This window comes from Psittacula echo (assembly GCF_963264785.1).
Source record: "Psittacula echo genome assembly, chromosome: 2".
In the NCBI taxonomy this organism is placed as follows: domain Eukaryota; kingdom Metazoa; phylum Chordata; class Aves; order Psittaciformes; family Psittacidae; genus Psittacula; species Psittacula echo.
The window spans coordinates 70,449,823-70,470,897 of record NC_137737.1 but is presented as its reverse complement, the minus strand read 5'-3'; the positions used below and the strand labels follow the sequence as shown (position 1 = coordinate 70,470,897).

The following is a 21,075-nucleotide window of genomic DNA, read 5'->3' as shown; positions in this document are numbered from 1 at the left end:
GTGGAAAAAGTAGGCCCATGTGAAAACTGTGGTTCTTAAGCTTTCATCCAGGTAAGAGCACGTGGTGCCGCAAAGAGGATGTGCATCTTAAGTTTTTCTGCTGCTTTAGTGAGGCGATCAGAACACATCAGCTCTCCTCGTGCTCTTGCTCACTGACAGCATGAACTCCTCATGACTCAGATCAATCAAGAGCAGAGGATGATTTTTGTGATCGCTTGTCCCATCTTTATATGGGGCTGCTCCTACCCAGCATCCACAAAGCTCCCACTGATTTCAGCAGTGCACAGCCCAGAGCTGGCTGCAGGAGATCACAATGTCCCCCTCTCCCTGCCTGCATGAAGCAATGGTGCAAAGCCATCCTGGTTAGGAGGGGTTGGTTAAGGAACCGAGGTTTAGCAGTTTGCCTCACCTTTCTTTGTCTTGGGCAACCTGGATGTTTCTTTATTGCTTTTGAGGGATGCAGTGCTGCTAATTTTTTTGTGCAAAAGTAATTGTTGTAGTGATTGAAAAATAGTTGATGAGCTTAGGAGTGAAAATGAGATCATTTGCAGGTAAATTAGTGAAATGATTTTTAATGATTAGTTGATGTGGAAAAAAAGCATTTTGAGAAGTGCATATGACCTGCGCTAATTAAATCTGTTGAAGCATCTGATGCCAGAGTTCAAGTTATAAGTTATTTTTACTTGTGCAAGTCTGCATATCCTGTCCCTCCTAGCTCCATTCAAATGGTACTTTGCAAAAGAAAAGCAGTAGTGTTCACCTGCATGCTTCCTAGAAAACAGCATCACTGAAAGGTTGTACCTCAGTGGAAAAAACCACAGATTTACTTAAATGATACATCAAACACGGAAGAAATCCAAACCGTCTGTGGCTGATCTGACAGTAGTTTGAGAAACACCCTCCTCTGCATGCCCCTCAAATAAGAAACGTGTGCGCACATTTACAAATCTCATCTTTGTGGTGACACAGATGATTCAGTGCAGGAAGCGAAAGGAATCTCATTCAGCAGTTAAGCATTTGTGGGGCAGGGGTGTGAGGAGGTCATGGTGTTCAGCACACCCGCTTAGAAACCTGCGGGCTCCTTTCCTTACTGTCTTTTATACTGATTTAAATCGGGGCCGATACTGGGAGCATCACCACTAGGGCTGCAGTGGTGATCTGTGCTCTTCCTCCTACTGTGGCTGCATGGTCCTGGGGGTGGCAGAGGGAGATTCAGATGCAGGCTTGCAATCACAGCTTCTTGGAAGGTGCCATAGTTCATCTAAATATAAAATACGGACTGTGGTTTTGGTCTTAAATATTTGTGGGATTTTACCAAACCACTACAAACAAGCAAAAGTAAACAGTGAAAAGGGACACATTTCAGGCAGGATTTATTTTTTGTTTTCCTTTCACAAGGTGATGTGCAGACTTGTATTCTGTGACTCAGTGCTCAAGGGAAAGACATTGCTCAGATTGAGAACTTCTTTCTTTGTCTCTTATTCACAAACTTCCCAAAGTGCTTTATTTGAAAGCTTTTCAGGAGGCCGGGGTGTAATTTCCTTCTTAACTCTGATGTTCTCCCACAGCTTCCCAGGTGTTTTTGCCTTCTCCAAATTTAAAGCAAAAACAAACAAACAAAACTGGCTTTCCTAATAAGTTGACTCTGTGTTGTAGTAGAAGCCTTTGTAAAGTCTATGGAGGGAAACAACATCATGCCTGTTACTTGAATTCTGAAATACATCCACTTAGTTCTAAGGGCAAGTTTGATGGGAGCACGTACACAACATTTATGTGTATGAGTAAACTTTTGCCTTGCCTGGAAACTGATCAAGGAATAAAGTCAGAAGGACAATTTTTAGGTTGCTTTGATGTCACTGCAAAAGCATTTGCAGTTTCGTATTTGCTGTAGGTCTCTGACTGATAGCCGGTGCTAATGAAGCGGCTTTCCATACAGTTGTATTGAAACTATTTATGCAAATACAGTGCAAACTTTATTGCAAAAGCAGTCATTTACAGTGCACAGCAGGTAAACAAAAACATTACCATTCATTCTCCAGTGCTTCAACAGCTTCTGCTTGGTTCTCCCCGCTGTAGCTGGCTGTGTGTGCTCCCAGCATATATTCCTCGACTCCAGCAGTGCTCTACTAGCACTGAGGTGCAGGGATGGCACTCTCTCTTGTACTGCCAGTCTGTGCAACCACAGTCCTATCCCCCTCTGAAATTGCTTCATAAAAGGTTTCTAAAGGACCTTTAGGTGCACTGTGGGTGGGAAGAATTGCATGCATCCCTCTTTTAGAGACCTTTGCATAGGCTTCAGTGCAAGAGTACTCTCTTCAATCTGTAACACACAGAGTCTTTTGATAATATAGTGAAGAGACTCATTCTGTAAGCCATTACACAAAATTTCTGTCCTCCATCAGGAGGATGGTCTCATTGCTCCAAGCTATCATGGTCAGGTTTGGCAAGGCAAGATGTGAGAGACCTCTGTCCCATGTGAGTGTCAGGAGAAAATGAGGTGGATGTCCCATCACAACCTTGGGGCAGCAAGGAGTGATTGGGGAGACTTGGTTCTTGTTTCCTGTCAGTGTGCAGGTGGGTCTCAATTCGTTTCTCTTCTTACAGAAACTTTCACTGGCACTGAACTTCAGTTACAGTGTGTGATTTGGGTTTTTTTGGGGGGGGGTTTAATTACTGACCTCAGTAGAGCAGAGCAGGTGATGGGTGTTCATTAATAAGCCACGCTGCTTGGCAGTCATTTAGGGGCACTTTTGCGTCAACTTCTGTGGGTGTCTCCTGTATCTTGAGGGCAAGCAGGTTTGGCTTCAGCCATACAGATGCCAGGTGTGTTTGGGGCAGGCAGCAGTGCCTGGCATTTCAGCTTCCGGAGCCGTTGCTCCCTAGGCTGAGGGCAGGCCATATGGCACGCTCCCATCCTGCAGCATCCATAGACCTGTCTGGGCCCACCAGTGCTGACCAGACGAAGCATCTAGATGGGCTACACGTGGGCTGGTGGCCATGATCCGAGCATCCCCAGTGTGGGGTAGCACTGGAGCCTGGAGAGGTGGCCTGGCGCACACCGCAGTCACTGCTCTGCCTGGCTGAAAAGCCTGGATTGTTTCAGTCTTGCAGCTCTTGTGCGGGGTCTTAGATTCAAAGCACTAATGACTTCCTCGTTGGGACCCAGACTCTTTAAATTTTTATTAAAGGGATTGTCTGTGCTGACATTTAGCTAGCACCAGATGTTGGCTTTGAGTTACCAGTGTGGAGGTGGCATAGCTAATAAAGGCAAGGGTAAGAAACTTGTGAGAAACCGCCTGTCAGATGCAGCTTTGTGTGCTGCAGCCTGTGCGATGTCTATCGCTTCTTCATGGGCCAGCGTTCTGTAAGAAAGCTTTTTTCTTTCCTCCTTTTTCTTCTATACTCTTGACTGGCCGAGTGTTTTCTAAGCACATGTCTTTTTCAGGTGGCCTTGGTCTTTTGTTAGAGACTGGCTAATACAGGGAGAGTGCAGAGGGAACGGAGTGGCGTATCTGGGGGATTTCCTTTATATTTTGGTATTTCTTCTGTACATAACTTTCCTGTAGATCATACTTCTCCCCCTCAACCTCTTTTGGCCATACCCTCCCTCAGAAAATGTCAGCAAGCGATTGTTTCCTTTGCAGAACTGTGAGCCCCTAGACAGAGGCTTTTCCAGTTTTATGAATGCACCATTTGTTGCTGAGGGCACAACTGTTCGATATAACTGGCTGCATCCCACTCTGCTTGGGACCAGCATGCACTACAGCCAGGCTATGCATAAACCAGATTTTTGTATTAAATGGCACCATTTTGTCCACAGCAGCAGTCTGTCTGTCTTTTGTGTGTGCACGCGTGTGAGACTTGCAGTTTTCAGATGCAGAATACATAAAGAACAGCAGTTCTGCAGACGTACACGTTACTCAGTGTGCGTACCGTGCTGTTTTAAAGTTTATTTTTCTTAGGGAGCTCCTGATGAATGATATTTCTTCATTATCCTGTGGAGGCGGGCTGAGGCAAAAGCACATTTTAAAGTGTTTTATAAAATGGATGCATGGTGTAACACTACAAATGTAGTAGTTTCACTGGGGACATACTCAATTATAACTTCACTGAAAATACATGTAGCGCTTTGAAAGTATATGTTTTTATGTTTTATTGTATGTCATCAACCCAGAACCTTTTCTCCCTCTTTTTCCTGTTAAGTGCCACAGGGCTGGAGATGTAACCGCTTAAAGATGTGCTGTGCTTTATGTTCTTAACTACATCTAGGACATGTCATCTGATGTCAGACCTGCAGCTGGAGGGGCTACATGGCCATCGAGCATGACTCCCATCCTAGTTGAGATGCAGTGCGGTATTTCCCAGCACAGATTTCTACAGCACGCACACATCTGTGATGCTTGGCTTATACTTCAACTAACACGACTCAGGCCTTGCAGCAGATTGGGAGGTGCATGAGGAGGGGGCTGAGGAGCAGTTGGGGTTAGTGGGTACTGCGCTGTTTGCATGTTGTTTCTCTGTCATTTACCCCTTGGCCCTGAAAAGTAGCTTTGGGAAAGTGCCGTCCACATCGTCAGTTATGTGAGTGCAGACTGTGGAACAGGGAGGTTGCATGAGGCTCTGGTCCCAGCAAATGAATCACAGCTTAGGCTCATAGTCCACGCTGCCTGTCTCATTTGTCTCAATGCCAGGAGTTTCTCCTCCGAAGCACAGTGGACTCTTTTCCCCATCTCTCCTCTCTCATACCTGTTGAGTACCTCCAAGCAAATAAGAACACTTCCCAAGCAAACCCACCAGCTTAGAAATTGCCTGCTCACGCTTCAGTAAAGCCATTTTCTGTGCTCCATCATCCTTGTGTTTAAGAAATGGGGGAAACTGGAAGCATCTCTAATTTTCCCTCTTTAAAGAAGATGGTACTGAGTGGGGAAAAGGAGGATTCTCCACCTCATCTTGTTTTGGGTACCTGAACGAGTCTGAGCATTAGGCAGGCTTGCCTGAAATGTAATAATCCATATACCAAAAAGGAGTAATAAAGTCGAGCTTTGTAGCCTTTCTGTGGAGTTTCTCCCCCTAACTCACCCTATTCCTTCATATATTCACTGCCCACATAATGTTACCCGTGGGATGAGGGTGGGAGGGGGAAGCTTGTTCTCTTTCATGTGACTGCAGCACAGTTAATAATTGTACCAGACTTCAGGCGCTCGCGTGACCAAAGGGATTGATTGGATTCTGAATTGGACAGAAGTTTTTTCAGGCGCATCTTCATGCCTCAGCATCCCAGCAGAGTCAGAGAAGGAGCTAGATCTGCTTTTCTCCATGATTGCTCATTTGTTATGAGCTGGCTAGCATATAGCATGTGAGACAAAGGCTGTGCTGGCCTGAAAAGCCTCCCCAAAAAAGCCAGTATAGTAAATACATCTGTAAAACGGTGTTCAAGTTACAGACTGCATGCATGTCATGTGCTCTTGCTTGCTCCATCTCTCCCCACACTGCCTTAAAACAGGGATGGCAAAATAGTTTGATAGAATGCATCAAGTGCTATCCTGTTGGTATGATTTTTCTCAAGCACGTTTCCAACGCTTTAATCTTTTATGGACTGCATACTTGCTGTGGGAGTGGAAGGGGATGTTGCAGGCTTACTTTCAGTGTACTTGGAAATCTTTCCCACAGCATGAAAACTCCCCAGAAAACATATGAAATGATGGCCTGGAAACCAGGAAGTTCCTGATGCCTAACACTCATTGCTCTGAGGGATTTACTGTGCTCTGGAGGTCATGTAATAGTCTTCCTTCTTTGTTGGTTTAAGTTTATTTTATATGTGACGGATGGGTAGGTGTGTGTTGCTGAGCTTTTAGGGGTCCTCGTTTCTGTAGCATAGTTTTGCCCCTGGTTCTTTTTTACCAACACTCTCATGATTAATATGTCTGCTGCTTAAAATGGCTACTGAATCACCACCAAGTTCTTCTACCTGGTTACCAACTGCTTAACCCCTGTCAGAACCCACCCAGCACATCTTTGAGTTGATGCTTTTGTTGCTTAGCAAATACATTTCTGATCTTTGGTCTGTCCATTAACCCTGTGAATACTGTACACAATGAAGACATAAATCTGCTGTGGTGATGATGGTACATCCTGATGCAGTCAGTGATCACTGCTGCTGCTCCAACGTTGCACTCTGGTTAGATTAACGTGGCATGCAGTCTTCTGGGTGTATAGTTCTGGGTTTGGGCTTTTTCTTTTTGCTTTGTTTTCCCACCCCTTTACCACTTTGTGTAGTTTGGGGGTTTTTTTTGAGGAGCTGCAAAAGTTGGTAATGTGGAAAAGCAGTGACAGAGACAGGAAATCTGACACTTGAGGGCTGGCGGTCCTGGTAGGTTGGTAGGGAAGATCCAGTGATCTACAGAAATTGTGCATCCCGTTTCAATCTGTGATGGAGTCTTCTAGTGTCTCCTTTCCGTGTGCCTATGTTTGTGCTGGAGTGCAATGGAGCATGAAAGGAGTCAGAGAAGAGAAGGGCTGGAGCTTGGGTCTGGTTGCCAAAATTTAAAACAACCAACAAACTGGACCAAAAGAAGAGTTAACCGGAACATACCACAAAACAGGTTAGGCAGGACGCTGAACCCAGATAAGAATCTTCTCCGTGCTTTAAGGCATCTTCAGTACACCCTGCTCCCTCTATCCTTTCAGGGTTTCCCTCCATTCCTCCCCACTATGAAATAGTCCTGTGCCGACTGAGTTTGAAGGGGGGCAGGAGGACGGTTGCAGCACTTGCTTGCCTGCTGCCAGCTGTCTTAAGAAATAGAGGGTGCACTTGTCCGTGCCCATCATCCCTTAGCAGAGGCAGCACTCTGTGTGGCATGTGCCCATGTGCATGCCTTTATGCCCTCCGCTGAGTTGCCTTGTGAGCAGTCCCATCCCCGGAAAGTAGCGAGGGAGGAAGAGCAGCAAGGAGACAGGGAATGCTGGCAGGTGGAGCTTGGAGGGCTGATCCTCCACATAGTTAATCATTGCTTGCAGCATAACCTGTTCCTGTTTTCTAGAGGTTTCACTGGCACCCGCAGCGAGCAGCGTATGAGGAGTATGTGACAAGCTGCTTTCCAAGCAGGATGGTTTGCCTTGCAGCAGGAAGCCCAGAGTCTCAATACAAGACATCGTTTCTTCTGTAACTTGTTTATGCCCGATCCTTCAGTAAACATACCATATATAGTCTGGATTGTGCTCGCTATAACACCCTGCTGCAAGGCGACCTTGCTAGTACCACACAGATTCCTTAGCTCCTGGTAACCGGCTGACAAATAGGATGTTGCCATATGTAACATAAATATTCCACACAACTGGGGTCTTTTACACCCTGCTCGTAGTGCATAAAACACATGTTTCTGATCATGACATGTCTGGCACTTGGAAAATGAAGGGTATTCTACAAAGCAAGGTGCCTTACCAAAGGATGGACCAGGTCCCACATGTGCATTTTTGTTGCAGAATAAGGATTCTAGTCTTTCCATAAACAACAGATGAAGCTCGCATTTACGCATCAGTGTTTCAGGGACTTTTTTTTTTTTTTTTCCTTCCTTTCATTCCTCTCTCCACTTTTAATGCCAGTTGCCTCTTAGGTCCCAAGCTAGGGCTATGATTCACTGGGAACTTTCTCTTTTCATGTAGCATCTTCTGTAGAATTTCTTCCTTTCCTCTTTCTCTGCCTTCTTTTTGTTTATACCATGCTAGCAGGGTGCTGAGCATGGCAGAGGATGTGAGGAGCAGCACTGCGGCTGGATTCATAGCTTTCTTAATCAGCTGTTACATATGATTTGCCTTCAGCTTCTTTCTTTCATTTCACACCATGAAATGACTTCAGTAACATTCTGGTTCTTTAACAGAGATTCCTTTGCAGATTCTGTGCTAGCAGAAGTGGCTTCAGAGAAGGAGATGGAGTCTGCCTGCCTGGGCTGGGGTGGGGTATTCTTGCCTTTTTGTGCCTTCTACTTCTTGCCCTTGATGTGTGAGAAGACACCTTAGCGGTGTGGACTCCTGATGACCTTGCACAAAGCTTTCTGGCTGTCTGCTTGGTGAAGGGCTGTTAGCGCCTGGGTCCAGCAGTTTAGCGACTGGCAATGAGTCCTGTACCACTGAGGCAGTTGCTTAATCAGAGAAGGTGCTGGTTAGATGTAGATTCATAGAGGTGGATTTTCCTTTAGCGACTTGTTCCTTAGTTAGGCAATGCTTCCCTAAGGGAAAACTTTGCAGGGGGGAATGTTTGGGCATCACGTAAATGGACGAGACATGCATTTCTCTGACTTGTCTCTCATTGGCCTCGTCAGAGTGAATTATGTCTGACTGCTTGGCAGTTAATTGGACCATCCTTCCCATTTCCTAAGCTGATAAGCCCCTCACTGTCTGCCTCAATCAGGCTTCTTTGTTTGAGAAGTTACTAATGCTGCAGCAGGACAGAATAACTACTTTCCTATGTACTGTAACCAAAAGTGAGGTGCTCCAATCACTAAATCTTTGAAGATTGATCATATTTCGTCAGCAAAATCCTTTCACGAGACTTGTACCATAACACCAGTAGCAGTCGGCAGAAAAGGCACTGAAAAGTAGGTGTACTTAATACACGCCTCATCCCTTTTTGAAAGAATTGCATTTGTGTTTAAGTTACCTTGTGAGCAGCTTTATTCTGGCAGATCCTTGTAGCTGTGCGGAGTACCATGGGTGTCTGTAGTTGTCTGTCCATCAGGCTTGGGGCTCAGAAATGGCTCCCATTTACCACAAAGCCTTCAGACTGGGACTGTCTTTCTTGATGTGTCTGGAAGGTGCCTAGCTTAAAGTGGGTGTTGCCAGAAGGTGAGTAATAAATGATGATTAATCGTCTCTGAGCTATGGATGAGTTTGTATGAAAAAGCACTTGGCTAAAGGCTCTGCTTCAACAAGCTCATCAAAATCAACCACGCAGGAGACAGTGGCGCAGCATCCTAAAGGCCTGGTTGTCCTGGCTCTTGTCTGATTTTGTTTTGACTTCTGTGGATTTACTACATCTGATCGGTGGAGAAACATGGGTTCCTTTGTCTCCAGTTAGAGATTGCATATGGGCTGAGTGATACAGAATTGTACGCACTAAAAGTAAACACCCTTTTGTTAGATTGCTCAGTAATCTTTTTAGTGCAAAGGTGTGGTTATGAACCTTGCAGGTATGCATCCTTGTGTTTGCACCACTGAGTCTATGATATGAGGTATTGGAAAGATGCAAAGGTACTGATTCCTGTGTTAATTATATCTTGAGGTTGAAAAGTAATTTTATTCCACCACTTGTCCTTTGCTGTCAAATCTGTAAATAAATACAAGTAGAAAACCTAAAGCCATAATGATTTTTAAAATGATTTACCCTCTGAGTTTGCGTACTGATTTGAGCAGTGCATTGCACTTGTTTGATCATACAGTTATTTATAAAACCTTTTGAAAAGTCGGGTTCATCACAGAAATCTTCTCTCCCCATCCTTAGGCTATTTCTGGCAGCTTTCAGGGCCCTGAGCACACAAAGGGAGTACTGGAGGGTTTTCTTCTTGCACAAAAATCGGAAGGAGTGGGCTTTTTTGTTCTTAAAAAGCTTTCCAAAATGGAGTTTGTCTTGACTTAGGCATAGAGGATATTGTGCGTGCAAAGAAAATAAATGCATATCACATTGTGAGCCTACATTTGTAGGTACACTTTGACCTCAGGAGGTGACCACCGTTTTATTCTTCATTGTACCTCTGAGTTGGTGGTGTTGAGCCCCAGGATGTCTGTGGCATCACTGGAGGAGGAGGAGAGAACATGGATGCTGTTGAGTTCAAGCTGCTGTTAGTGGCATTCAGCTGTTATTTGTTTATATTTGTTTGTTATGTCTGGGAGATAGAGGAACTCCGATGAGCTGGACAGGGGCCTGCCAGTAGGGCAGGGTCTGGTGGAGAGGCTGAGGGGGGCAACTACCACTGGTGGCTGGATTGCTGTCCCTTCCTCCTGAGGATTTGTCAGCAGTCATCGAACCCCAGACAGGTTAGCTGATGGCCTTTCATAGTCTGCCTTATTTTATTAGCATTGTTACTGCCTGACATTGAAGGTGATGGGTGGAGAATTTGCATTTGGATTTTAAAGTTTGTAGAAGAGTGTTTGTACTCTGTATCTTGTCTGAACCTTACCCAAACTGGATCAAGACCAGCTAGCAGTCGCTGGTTCAAAGGCCTTGCCATCTACCATGCGATCCAGTGAGCTTCAGCCTTTCTGAGTGGAGGTGATGAGCAAAGAGGGGGAGGAGGTGTCTGTGTCTTGAAAGAAGAATTGAAAACTGGAAAAAAGGCAACTACTCGCTATGAAGTTCTTGGAAAGAAACATGCTGTGTATGTAGTAGTTAACGTGAATTGCATTCTGCATGCGTGGTAGCACTCTTACGTGGCTTATGGGAGAGCGGCTTGGTAGGTTGCAGTGGCGACTGAATGAAGGAAAGCAGGAAACACCTTGACTTCCCTGAAAGAGGTAAGGGAAATATCAAGGATGGAGAAGTTTAAGAATTGTTTAGCCTCAAAATTAGGGCAACTTGAAAATGAATTAACTGCTCGGCCTGTAGCAATCTGTGCGTTCATGTATGTATAGGACCTTAAGCACAGAACGGTTTGGGGTGAGTCTGGAAAGGGTCCATGTTTAAGGAATGTAGTTCTTCTGGCTTCCGAGATAGCTTTTTGTGTAGACAGCACGGAAAACAATTACAAAAACAAGTATTGCAAGACACTTAATGAGATGGGAAACTGGCAGTGCTGAGGTTATGGTTCTTGAGCTCGAGTGATTGTGAGAGAATTGCAGTTTTTTGATGCTTTCTTTTTCCAGGCAAGCATTTTCATACTTGTGAACAACCACGAGTGGAGTTTATCCTCCAGGCTTAAAGTCAGTAACCCCAAAAATGCATTGAAAATCTCTCCTGACTTTTGAAATGAGGGGCTATGACAGCAACTGTACTCAAGGAAGAAAATACACGTTAATGTTTGCTGGCAGTTCCACCAGCGTAGTCTGAGACTTACTCTGCTGAGATGTCAGACTGTCCTCTTCCACCATTTTGGAGCAGGGGTTACTGGGCCTGAGCATACCAGTTTTTAGAGAACATAGCTTCCTAATCTCCAGATATACTGGGAGATTCATCAGGGACAGAAAATGAGGCAGAAAGTCAGAGGTTCGTCTGCATGAAAGAAGCTGGACTGCCAGGAGGGTTTTCAGTTGGACATCACCAGGCAGCTTTGTTAGGGGTCCTTTCTTTTGCAGGCAGCTCTACCAAGCTTTGTGCTGAAACACGATGTCAGGTGTTTAGCTTCAGGACGCATTTGTTTGAGTTGAAAGAAAAATAAGTAATAAAAATTAATCTCCATCCATTTCTAAGAATGCAGCTAAGGAAGAAGGCACTTCAGGTTCATTTTTTTTTCTTTCCAATAAAAAAATCACAACAAACCTAGAATCCCTAAAAAAGGGGGGAGAGAGTCTAACTGGTTCTTCTCAAAGCTGTAATGCAGGGGCATTGAGACTTGGGAAGGGTGAAGCGAGTGGTGGGAGATTGCAGTTGCACCTATTGACTGAATAAGTTAGCTATTGATTATCATAGCTGATAATCATTGGCAATGATGATTTCTCCAGTGCATTCTGCTCTTAATGTCTGTTGCTGTATGGATGGTGAAAGGGGCTGTGCATGACCCAGTGAAAAGCCAAACATCCTCAAGTCCCTTTTACTCCAGACGAGGGTTCATTAGTTCAGCTCTGTCAGTAATGAAGTTGGCATCCTAGTGCCACATCTTAAAGTAGCAGTTTAGTGATCTTGTATACCTCTATTTGTCTGCTCTTCCACATGCAAAATACATGTGGGGAATGTGTGCCTGTTTCTTCTGGACTGTGATGTGCAGGTATAGGTAGAGGATGTGTTTCTGGTTGAGGGGTTTGTCAGCCTAAGATGAAAACACTGTTCTTGTGAATGTGCTTTACTTTGTAGGCACTTCTGTTCTGTATGGAGTAAGGGTACTTTGAAAGTTGTCTGACAAGATTTGCACACCTTGCCAAACATCTGGGTTTCCCAAATAAAAACAAAGGCCCAGAAGCTGGTAAATACCTGTGCATGTGATGCAAACAAACTTCCTCATGCAGGGGCTACATAGCAGTCCCTTGCAGACCACAGCTTGCACTGGGACCTTTGTAGCTTCTGTTGAAAGCTATGGGGTCTCTTCCATAGAATGCACCTGTAGGTATCAGTTTATTAGCTGGACTGAGGCCTTGATTTGTAATGAGCCCTGAAGTGTAATTTGCAATAGTCTCCTGACTGTATCTTACTAAGCTGCAGTGGGTACAAGGGGGAAACAGATTGAGGCTGGAGTAATATTTACCTTCGCTTCCAGTCAGGAGGAATACCTAGAGCAAAAAAGAATGTGCCACACCTAGGATCTCTGGAGCTGGCATTTCTGGGAACTTGGGCTGCAGAGAGCTAAATACCCCTGATGCTGTATACACTGGGCTGCTGTCTTTAAAAATGCGCATGTGAAAATGGAACTGGAAGTTACTGCAAAGCTGCATTTGCAGGTATCACAGCAAGGAAATGTGTAGAAACCAGACGTGAAAGGTTGTACAGCAGTGAGTATCTCACGATACTCCCTGACAGTTCTGATTTGCTTTGCTGAAGTGTTAAATCCTTAGTTATGGGTAGTAATTAATTAATTAATTCAGGCTTTTGTTTTGATTATACACAGTGTGTGTATATAATATGTATTTTAATATGCATTTAAAAACTGCTTTTTTTCTTGGTCATGGAAGGGGAGACTGTGGAAAGAGTATTTTAAGTTCTTTGAGAAGACATTTGATTGAAGTAATTTATTCCTGTTAAACACCCCAGAGCAATACTGAATAGCTGTGTCCCCCTCAGTTTCGACAGACTCCTCAAAATGAAAGGAAAATCCTTTCTTGGTTTGTTTTCCAAGAGAGAAAAACCTGAATTTCCAAGTGGATTAAACAGTTTAGCAATCCTTGTTCCATTTCTTGCAAGCTTCCCCCTCCCCACCCGAGCCAAATCACTCTTCCCCTCTGCTCTTGTCCACAGATTTACTATTCAGCTAACTTTAGAGGTGGGTTTAGGTGTTTGTTTTAAAAACGCTGCAGTCTCCATCTCTGGTAATCCACCAGGTGGAAGCAGATGTGTAGAATATCTGTACATGTATGTGTAAATCTGAGTTTGAGCAGAGGGTGTTTCTAGGAGGGCAGTGTATGTGCAAGGGTGAGGGAACCCTCAGCACTATAATGCCATGAGTAAGGCAGAAATTTGCAGTTAACTACCAGCTGGATTCGTTGGTGGTTTTTTGTTCATGTGGTGGGCCAGGTGACATTGTGTTAGCCAATTCCTCTGATGTATGGTTAGAGATCAGTTGCCCGGCTGTTCTGAATTACAGCAGGGAGAAGGCTACCGGGGAGGGGATGGAGAGAATAAGATAGGAAGTGGTTTCTTGGAGATGGGTGCTCTTCTGCTAACAGAAGTTTTGGTCTATTAGACTTCAGTGTGCTTTTCTGGCCTGCAGGCTTGTTCGTAGCTTACTGATATCTTCCTTTCTGCCTGCCTTCCCATTAACCACCTAGCATCCCTGTACCTCTCTGCTCTTGCAGAAAAATAGCATATTTGAAGTTTGGGGGTTATCCCTTTTGTATTCAGCCCTTACAACAATTTTGCATCTGAGTGCATCTTTGTCTGGAAGTATGCTAAAAGAGCTAGATTTTTATTCAGTTTGGTTGAGGGATGGGTGGAGGGCAGGGGGAGTCCACGTGGTGTCAAACAGGAAGCTTGAGGTAGCTCTGAGGGACCTCCTGAAAGCATCCCTCCATCCTGCAAATGCTCATGGTCTCTTAAAGGGAGTCATTTGGAAAGGGGCTGTGCCATACAGGTTTGCACTGCCTGCTCCGTTTCATGCAACAGAAATGCTGTGGCTGTGCACTGCTGCAGGATTTTGTGCTGTCCATTTACAGTTTTTGTCATATCTCCATTGACCTGTTGCACTAAAATTGTCACGCTGCCTGACAAACTATGCTCTTAACAACTTAAGCTTTGCTTACAGGGCAAAGCTAGGGCAGTAGGACATGTTGAATATACACTGGCTTAAATTGTTTCCTTATTGACTTGTCCTCTTTGAGCTTTGCTTAATTCTGAACATGTTACAGAAGCAATCAGGGTGCCTAGAAGTGAAGTGTTCCTTTCCAGCTCCGTCAGTGAGGATGTTTGCATTTTAAGCCCAGAGTTGCAACGCTTAGTCCTGTACTTGTACTTGATGCATGTTAGGACAAAAATAAAATGGAGGAAGAGCTGAAAGAGACCATTTGCATCACTTGAGGCCCAGTGGGAGCTGAGGGTCAGGATCACTCTGAGAATCAGTTCACTAGAGAATATGATAATACGAGGAAATGATGGTATTGCAATATGGTTTTCTTTTTTTTTTTTTTTATTGGTAGCAGAAACTTTAAAAATAAAAAGAGAGCAAGAGAAAGCCTGGGAGCAGAAGTAGCCTGAAGGGGAAGTGACCAAGACCAGCTTAGAAGTGCAGCGAATGGTGGTTCCAAGAGTACTGTTTTGCTGTGTCTTTGTGGGAAACTCCTTTCTATCTTGTGGAGGGAGGAGAGAGCAATCACAGCCCTATGAAACCTGACTGCTTAATGCTGCTTTGAAAAAGTGCAATAGTTCTGGGCCTTCTGCTTTTCTTGCGGATTGAGGATTTTAAACAGGGAAAGATGGGCCTGCAGAAAAGCGAGTGTAATCACAAAGCTGAAAGCGGTGTCTGGCCTTTCTTGTCATTTTTAACAAGCCAAAACGTTGCAGAAATCTGCCCAGGCAAACTTTTGGTCCTGCTGTGCCCCAGTGCAATAATTATAATGCAGAAACAGCTGATGGGTCACGTCTCCAGCCCTGCGCAGTGTTATGACTTGCTACCTACATTCCATGTTTAGCTTTGAGCGATCAGATGGTGCAAGCAACGTGAGCTAGCAGCGCCTGAGGACATGCAGCCAGGCAACACGTCCTTTCCAGCAGCTTTGGTTTCTTTTCTCTACTTGTGTCTCATCCTGTCCCCTTAAGGTGATGCATTTTACAATAGAGGCTGCTCTCTGGAGAGGGTCAGCCGCCCATGCAGGAGCATGTGTGCCATTCCCACTGTGCTCTCTGTTAAGTCCAAGGGCCCAAGGTTTGTAAATATTGTTTCTAAAGTACCTGAGAACTCCAGGTGAGCTGCTTGCCCTACTTACCAGGGAATCTGGAGCTGTGGTTGGTACATGTGGTGGCACATGGTGGCAGACTGCGTCAGCCCTGTTACTGATGTGACTTAATGAAGCATGAGTTGTGTTGGAGGGATAAATTTTCTCTCTGTGCATGGGGAAAGGGTCATTTACAGATGTTTACAGACAGACAAAAAAGTTGAAAATGATGCTTTCATAAAGAGCGAGGGAGGCAGGGAGGGAAGAGGGATAGCTTGGACTAGTGTTTTGTATTGTGCTTAGCACTGTGCAAAAGGTACACACAGTCCTTGAGCTAGGAAAACTGAATAAGTAAGCAGTAAGCATTCATTGTCTGGGACTGCTCTTGCTCTCTTGAACTCCTCCTCCAGGGATGCTATGGGAGAGGTGCAATGCAGACATGTTGCTTGTTGTAGTTTATATTATTATGAACTTACATTCATGTAAATGGGTTTAATTGAAGAACTGAACTTCAGATTGACTTTTAAATGATAGGAGTGTTCTTTATGGCAGAGGGGGTGCAAGCAAGCTCTGAGCTGGAGAGAAGGGAGCGACAGGGAGCAGGAGGAGGGAGTCAGGAGATGGAGTCGGCTGTGGGTACGTTCCACTACATCTTTTCATCTTTCACCGGTACTGCAGCACCACGGGAGTAGAGTTACCAGCAACATTCTTGCTCAGGTCTCTCATCCCTCACTCAAATAGAGGGTGTAATTTGACGATGTCTCAGCTCCCCTGTGTGAAGGCTGTCGATGAAACTATATGTACATACATTTTTAAGTGAAAAACAAAACAAACGCCAACAAACGTAAATCCCAAACCAGATCAGTTCTGTGATTCTGGATCACTGTGTAGTTGTTCAAACACCAGGACTGGCACAAGGCTGGAGGGGGAACTGTGGCTGGAGCTGTGGGGTGAAGTGAGGACTGCCAGCCTGTCCTTCTGAATGACAGCCGTGGCTTACATCAGGTTGAATCAGTCTGTGCACCGCAGGCTGAGGCGAAGCAGAATGGATTAAACCCAGGATTTCAGTTCTAGCCTTCAGTTCCCTTGTGACTGCAATTCTGCGTCAGCTTGTGGGGGTGCATGTATTTCTGCATCTCTGCTGCCATGGAATATGAGAGGCATCTTTTTACAGGGCAGTTCTCGCAGCCGGTGTTCACTAAAGTTTTCTTTATTCAGACTGCTGTTCCACAACTTTTACAAATAGGTTGTGAATCTGGGCTTTTATCTGCTCCTTCTCCATCCGTATCAGCTGTTATCGGCTGCAAACAGGTTAACAGTGAGGCCTGCCGGGCTGCTGAATGGGTGGCCGCCTGACGCTGCCTTTGGCTGATGCAGATCATTTCTATTGGCCAAGGTTATCTCCCTGCTGACCTTGTAGCCAGAACTCAGCCTCTGGTGGCACGGTAATTGAGGGGAGCTTCTGAAAGAATTCGTAAAGGGTGGAATATCCTTTCTGCTTTTGTAAAAGCTGTGTTTTATTTTCATCATTGCTCTGAACAAGGAAAGAAAGTGCCTTGATGTTAAGTTTGTAAATTCAGAGAAGGTTGTATTTGAAGGTTCTTTTCTTCTAAAATCCACTGTGAATACTCCCCTAATTTAGCATGGCAGGAGGCTGCTGCACCTTCGTCATTTTAAAGGCCTGCTTTTGCTACTGTACTTTCTCAGTTTGCTCGCTGAGCACTGCTAGCTTGCTGTACGTGATGCACAGCATCTGATTTCTTCCCAGCTGTAGCCTTTTGTACCCGAATGTCTTTTCCTTGCTTGCAATTGGTTCAGTTTAGTGGACTAAATATGTTTTCATGGTTTTGGGATGAAGAGGGACTTCTGTTAGCTGTGTAATGGAATGAGGCACAGGGATTAATGGGGAGATGGGGAGAGAGGGAGGAGTCTGGTGGGTTTTCTTTTTGGTTCTTCCAGAGGCATCAGGCTCCTCCCGTAGCAAGGGAGAGCATAGTACATCGAACCTAAAGACCTTTAAAGTACATGCTGAAATGGATGCTGGGAAGATACAGTACAGTGCTTGGGCACAACTCCAAGGCTCCCAAGGCAAGTAATATTTAAACAGGCTGAACAGCCCCTTTCGGCAAGCAGCAGGAAATCCAGCACTGAGCTTTGTGTTGTTGCATGGTCAGCAGAAGATAAAAGCTCAGGCTATGCAGCTGGGGTTCCCTCCTATCACTGGATGGCAAACTGTTAAGAAAAGATAAAAGGAAAGAAAAGAACAGGGGGTCGTCTAACTGAAAAGCATTCCTTCGTATATTAAGCCGTCAAAGTACTTTGAAATACATTGGGCCTGATGTTAGTCAGAAACAGCACCATCGGCAGCTCTGGTGCGTGCTGGAGCTTTTACATCAGTTGGCAAGCGAAAGGTGAATTCATCTTTCTGCTTCACCAGAGATAAATGTTTAATGTGGGTATGACTGTGATGCGCATAGGTGCCTTGCTGCAAGCCTCACAGCAGGCAGGAGCTTCCCAGAACTATTTTAGGAACAGGGTGTGTAACGGTGGGGCTGCTGCTGACTGGGAGTTTGGTGCTGAAATGCAACCAACATTCAGCCGTAGATAGCCTTTCCAGGTCCCCCTTTCTGCAGCTGATCCCCTGGTTAGGGGCCATTTTAACAATGAGGAAGAGAACTTACATGAACGAGATTGATTGCTAATTCAAGTCCTCTTAATTATCTACTGTATTCCTCCCGTCTGTCCCTCCTCCTTTTTTCCTGCATCACAGCACTGGTGTCTTGGGAAAGAGAATGCTTCAGAGCATTTGTTACCAATTTAGCAGCAAGTACGTGCTCAAATTTGGGATTCTGAGATCTGTGTGTGCCATATGTAGGCAAAATGTAATATTTGCTAGTTCCAGTAGAAGGGAACAAACACAAATTTGCTGTTCTGCAGATAGTGTTTCTTTAATCTAGTGAGACTTACATTTGTGCAGCCTTTTTGTTTTGGTAAGACGGTTAACCGTCCTCCCTAGGGTGCCTAATTGCTTATCATGAACTAATCAGTCCCCTGGGTATATGAAGGAATGGAACACTGCCAAGATAGAGCCTGTGACTTCCCCCAGAGTTGTGATAACCCTCCCAGTTACCCCACCCTTCAGGGAGCTCCCTTACTGCTATTTTAAAGTCCTCATTACTTCAGAAGTTATCCATGTTTAGAGATTTTAGGAAGTTCTAAAGGGGTGTATTTGCTGAGAAACCTTTGAATTTTTCAGCTTCCATATTTTTATGTCAAATCTGTATTGAATAATGTTTCAAGTTTGGTGTGAAATATGCTGAACATGGTGCTGCTGCCATTTCTGTTTATGAGAGTGCCTACCTCCATAGCCTTTGTGGCATGCCAGACACTAATAGATGAGGAAGAGGCCAGTTTCTGTCTTCAGTTCCCAGTAAGTAGGGATGGTGAAATCTTCGAGCTTCAGAAATCCCATTTGAAGTCTAGATGAAGGAATGAGTGAAACAAATCTGGTGGTAACTCTTCTAATTTTTGTTTGAATGATAGTTGCACATTACCATGTGTGAAATGAGTGGGTAGGTTAAGAAAAATTTTCACCTTACAGTGAGAAATAATTTATTTAGCTGGTGGTTTTCCTTGCTTTTTCCTCTTAGTTTCGTGTTTTAACTCATTTAAATACATGCTTGTCTGCTCTACAGGTGAGATGGCTACCTATTCCTTGAATTCTCTTGATTCTCTTTATATTGAATGGTTGAGCTCCATAAGGCATATAAAACTTGCTACAAAACAATGATGTCTGAACTGGAAGTGGAAGATAGCTCCTGCTATTTAGTACCTGAGTGAAAGTATGAGTTCTGGTGTAAAGGTTTTCTTTTTTCCTTTCCTTTTGCTCTGAAAGAGCGTAATTTTTTATTTGAAGTTTGGAGGATGGGATCTGTCAGTTGGGTAAAAATAGTTTGTTCCTTTAGAGGACTGTAACCTGATCAGAGAACAATAAAAAATTTGTCTTTTTTTAATTATTTTTCCTTTCGTGGCTCTTTTAAAACACTTCAGATTTTGTTCACCTCTGGTCATAGAGTAGATTCTACACAACCTCAGCAAAATTAATGTAAATGTGTATATATAAAATATATGTGTGTATATGTATATATATATTGCACGTACTGGTTTAAAACTGTAAAGCAAGGTGGTTTCATTTTCAGGATTAAAAGAAAGTGTCTGTGTGGGTGTGTATGTATATATGACTGAGAAAATGTTCACATGGAAATACCACTCCTCAAAAGAACATGAATTTCAGTATTGTAGGTCTGATTATGATACTTCAGTGTTGCTTTGCTATGTGGGCATATATGAAAGTGATTAGTCAAGGTCCCACTGGCAAACTTTTGCTGTCCTGCTGCAGAAACTGGGGCGGGTGTGTGTGGGTGCACAGGCCACTTGGTTTATTTTTTTGTTGTCATTCATTTTTCTCTATGCAACTTGCAACTAGTGTTTTACCCAGGGTTGGGTTGAACCTATGCATAATTCATATGAGTTTGTTTCAGGCTAACTTTATGGTATATTACATGTCAATGGGAGTCAGCAGAAGGAAATGAGTTTGCCTTTTCATACATGAATTGTGGGAAGAATTGTCTGTGTCATGTGTTTGATGGCAGTGTGTGAAGTGCTAGTGGTGGAATTGTTTTGTTGGAAGAGGAGGGTGGTTTTGGACTAGCAGCAGACGTTTTTGGCTGGAGAATTAGCAACTTGAAACTTCATTTACTGAAGAAACCTGTTCACAATTTTGTCTGTTTTTTTTTTTTTTTTTTTTTTTTTTTTCTTTTTTTTTTTTTTTTCCCCAGCGTTCCTGAAATAAACTTCCTGCAATTCTTTGCAGTGTGCAGGTGTCCAGACTCCCCTTTACTCATGGTCGCCTGTGCAGCCCGTCAGGCGACTGAAGGCTGTACCTAAAATTCTGCCGGCAGTGCAGCACACACTGCAATGGTCCTGATATAGTTACGGTGGACACCTTGCACACCTACTGGTTGTAGCATCCCCTCCTAGTCCGAACGACTGAGTGTTGAGTTCCAGGAGTCTACACGTGTGGAGTACTGCCTGGACTAGAAAAAGGAAAGCTGCAGAGATTGTAAGCTGCTGCTTGATCCGTGTGGCTGTTGTGCCGAAGAGCATCAAAACTTTGCTGGATGGATCCGACAGCTCGTTGCAGAGTAGAGGGTCAGTCTCGCTGGTTACTTACAGTTATTAACATTAGTGGATTGTAATTTTTTTTGTTGTTTGCATTGTCTTTATATTTTTCTCTGCGTGCGTAAGAGGATTGTGGCCTCGCAACCAGAATGCTCATGTTCAGGAAACTTAAGGCTGTTCCTTCTGACGGGCTTTGAAGATCAGCAGGCGTTTCCTCCAGGGTTTACAGCATTGTTGGAGGAGCCAGTCACTGCAGAAGTCTTCAGGCCTGTCGGCCTGACTTTGGTCATTCCTTACCTCCCCAGCATGTGGATTATGCTGTTTGCAAACTGTCCAAGCTCCACGATGACCTCCGTGGATTCCTTATGAGCTTTAACAAGGCTGGGCCTGTGTACTTTGTAAAATCCTTTAGAAACGCCTGCTAGGCTTTAAAGTCCCAGAGCTAAGGCTGTGCTATAAGGAACATGGAAGGTCAGCAGCTGGATGTGGTTGTGGATGAAGGGGGATTTGTGTGTATGTTTGTGTGTATGCAGTTCTTGTTTTGAAAATGCATCCTTTCTCAAATCAGATAGAGATATGTCATTTCTGAGGCTTCTTCTACTTATTTGATAAAGCTGAGGCGCTTCTGAATTCCATGAGAAGCTGCTGAACTGGATCCCTGTGCCCCATCTT

General features: G+C 44.3%; 1 protein-coding gene across 11 annotated transcripts in view; it reads left to right on the top strand.

The window, feature by feature from the left end:
• The window catches only part of RREB1 (ras responsive element binding protein 1), a 124,195-nt gene that overhangs the window by 24,030 nt on the left and 79,090 nt on the right, over window positions 1-21,075 (top strand). For 3 of the 11 annotated variants that reach the window (XM_080639575.1, XM_080639576.1, XM_080639578.1), the window contains exon 2: window positions 20,061-20,433. The exons of 3 other annotated variants lie outside the window; for them this stretch is intronic. In XM_080639575.1, the coding sequence (XP_080495701.1) occupies window positions 20,403-20,433 (31 nt within the window). In that variant the 5' untranslated portion in view covers window positions 20,061-20,402. 5 more of the 11 variants (XM_080639580.1, XM_080639571.1, XM_080639573.1 and 2 more) reach the window with 3 other exon arrangements.